General features: G+C 64.1%; 1 protein-coding gene across 1 annotated transcript in view; it reads right to left on the bottom strand.

Annotated features, from left to right (window-relative positions):
• Window positions 1-1,251: 1,251 nt before the first annotated feature.
• Window positions 1,252-2,362, bottom strand: part of SDF2L1 (stromal cell derived factor 2 like 1) — a 1,682-nt gene continuing 571 nt past the window's right edge. Inside the window, exons 2-3 of the mRNA XM_069100784.1 lie at window positions 1,987-2,183; window positions 1,252-1,596 (exon numbers count right to left, since the gene is read on the bottom strand). Coding sequence (XP_068956885.1) covers window positions 1,315-1,596; window positions 1,987-2,183 — 479 coding nt within the window. The 3' untranslated portion in view covers window positions 1,252-1,314. The remainder of the gene's footprint in view (window positions 1,597-1,986; window positions 2,184-2,362) is intronic.

Raw genomic sequence — 2,362 nt, 5'->3', positions numbered from 1 at the left:
CTGATTCTGTTGGGGGACAGCCTCCTGGGGAGGAAGCTCCCCTGGTTTGGGGCTGTCACTTGTCCACACAGCTGCTGACCTGCAAGGGAAGACCTCAGGCTCCCTTCTCTGTGGGCCCCTCCCAAAATCTGAGGCTGGGACTTGCCCACCATGACCTACCCTGTGCCAGGTGGAGCCAAGTGGAACCAGGCCCTCCTTTTTTGATGAAGCAGTTCAAAGATGAACATAACTCTTGAAGTTCATTGTGGCTGGGCCCCTGCCAGGGCACAGCCCCCAGAGAAGTTATTTGACTGCCACAGGCAGTTTTGACAGTGTTTTGTGGGATGCCCACCCCCCACTGGAGTGCTGCTGCCCTTGGGGCCTGGGAGACCCTGCCGGCCCAGAAGCTCTCCTTGGCTGGTATCTCCATTTCTTCGTGTCCTCCCCCAGCCCCAACACAGACAGGCCAGGCCACCCTCCCACATGTGTCTGTGCAGCCCTGAACCCAGAAGAGACAAAAGGGGCCACTGAATCCAGTGAGGACTGCCCAGGGTGGGGTCACTAAGCTACTCCCAGCTTTGGAGATTTGGACTTGGGCCTACTGCACTCAGATTGTGCTTCCTTGGAGCTCCTGGTCCTGTGGGGAGGGAAGGGGGCCAGAGGAGATAGCTGAGCATCTGCCCCAGGGTACTACCTTCCGCTGTCTCCCTTGCCACTCACACACTGACAGTTGGCATATCTTGGTGCCAGGCACTGAGCTAAGCGCTTCACAACTGAGGCAGGGTCTGTAGAGGACACCCCCAACCTAGGAGCCATCCTAGCCGCTTTCCTCTCACCACCCCCCCAGGACCTCATCGCCAGGCTCTGCCTGCCCCAGTCCATCCTCCATTCAGCCACTAAAGTAGCTTTTCCAAAGCCCAGGCTTCCTCACTTATGCGCCCCCTCCCCCCCAGCCCAGTAATCTCCAAGATACAAAATGCTGTTTGGCCTTGGAAGCCTGCCCCCTCCTCCTTTCCTGGGCTCCCTCCATCTCTGCCTTTTCTCTGTGCACCCTCCAGGCCTGGAGCCCTCTCATGGCCACCTCCTGCCTTCCCCCCGCAGAGATCCCCTGGGGACCTGGGCTGGACAGAGCGGGGGTCTCCTGGAGGGCAAGGACTGCCCCTGGCCTTTATGTCCCCTGCACTCAGCAGGGTGCCAGGCCTCTGTGACCCCGTCCCCCCAAGCTGCCCAATTGAGGGCTGCCTCTCTACAGGGCGCATGGGCAACCTCAGGGCCAGCAGACAAACATTTTATTTGTTATCTGTCCCAGGCGCCCGTGGGTGGCATCCTCCCGCCTCACAGCTCATCGTGTTTGGAAGGCTCGGTGGGGCTGGGCTTGATGAAGACGCCCTCCATCGCTTTCCAGGAGTTGTGCTGGTTGGGACTGGGCATGCCGTGGACCTCTCTCTGCCCCCGGATGGGGTGCCCATACTGCTCCCCCGTAACAGACAAGTAGACGTGGGTGCCGGCGTGCTGGAAGCGGACGGCCTCTTCCCGGTGCCAGTAGGTGCCACCGCACTGCACCAGCCACACGTCCAGCTGGTCCCCCTCCCCACCGTCTCCAAAGGCGCTCACCTCCTGGAAGCAAAGAATTATGGGCGCTGGGCCGGAAGGGACATTTATAGAGCCACAAACGGAGGCCCAGGAAAGGCTTGTGCTGGAGGTTTGGGCCCGTCCCGGGAGCCCAGAGGGGCTAGTCAGGCACGGCCTGGGTGGAGGCTGCCACAGGTGCGCCCCATCTCCCCTAGTGCTTCCTTCACGCCCCCCTCACGAGCAGGAAGTGCCAAGAAAGCATGGCCCTCCAGGCTGGCCGGGACTCAGACCCGCCACTGCCCCATGGGGCGGGCATCCAGCTCCGGCTGCCACACCCCCAGGCCCGGGAACCAGAGCACGGGGCACTTCCCCTCCTCCTGCGGGGTCTGGGCTGGGGCCGCCCCTCCCCCCGCCGCGCTCCGGCCCCGCACTCACCTGGTTGTTGGACAGCGGGGACGGGAAGTGGTGCGTGTGCAGGTTCTTGCCCGTGTTCACGTGGGTGAGCCGCACCGCCTGGCCGCAGCGCACGGGCGCGCCCCGCGGGCATTGGCCCTCCGCGCCGCCGCGGATCCGCCAGTAGCTGTTGGCATCTTCCGAGCCCTCCACGCCCGTCACCGACTGCTGCCCGCTGCCTGCGGCAGGGGGGAGGCAAGGGGTCGGCGGCCTACACGGCCTGGCCTAGTCTCTGCAGCCCCTCCCCCTCTCTCCCCCAGCCCCCCCCCCCGCCTCCCTCCCCTCCTCCCCTCCCTTCCCCTTCTGTTCCAGCCTCACTGCCCCTCCCTCCCCTCTCACCACCCCCTCCCCCATCCTC

Source organism: Petaurus breviceps, unplaced genomic scaffold, assembly GCF_028583685.1.
Source record: "Petaurus breviceps papuanus isolate PSGF00001 unplaced genomic scaffold, PetGlider_PUasm1.0 428, whole genome shotgun sequence".
NCBI classification, from domain to species: domain Eukaryota; kingdom Metazoa; phylum Chordata; class Mammalia; order Diprotodontia; family Petauridae; genus Petaurus; species Petaurus breviceps.
Note: the sequence above shows the minus strand (reverse complement) of the source record. Positions and strands in the feature narration are given on the sequence as shown.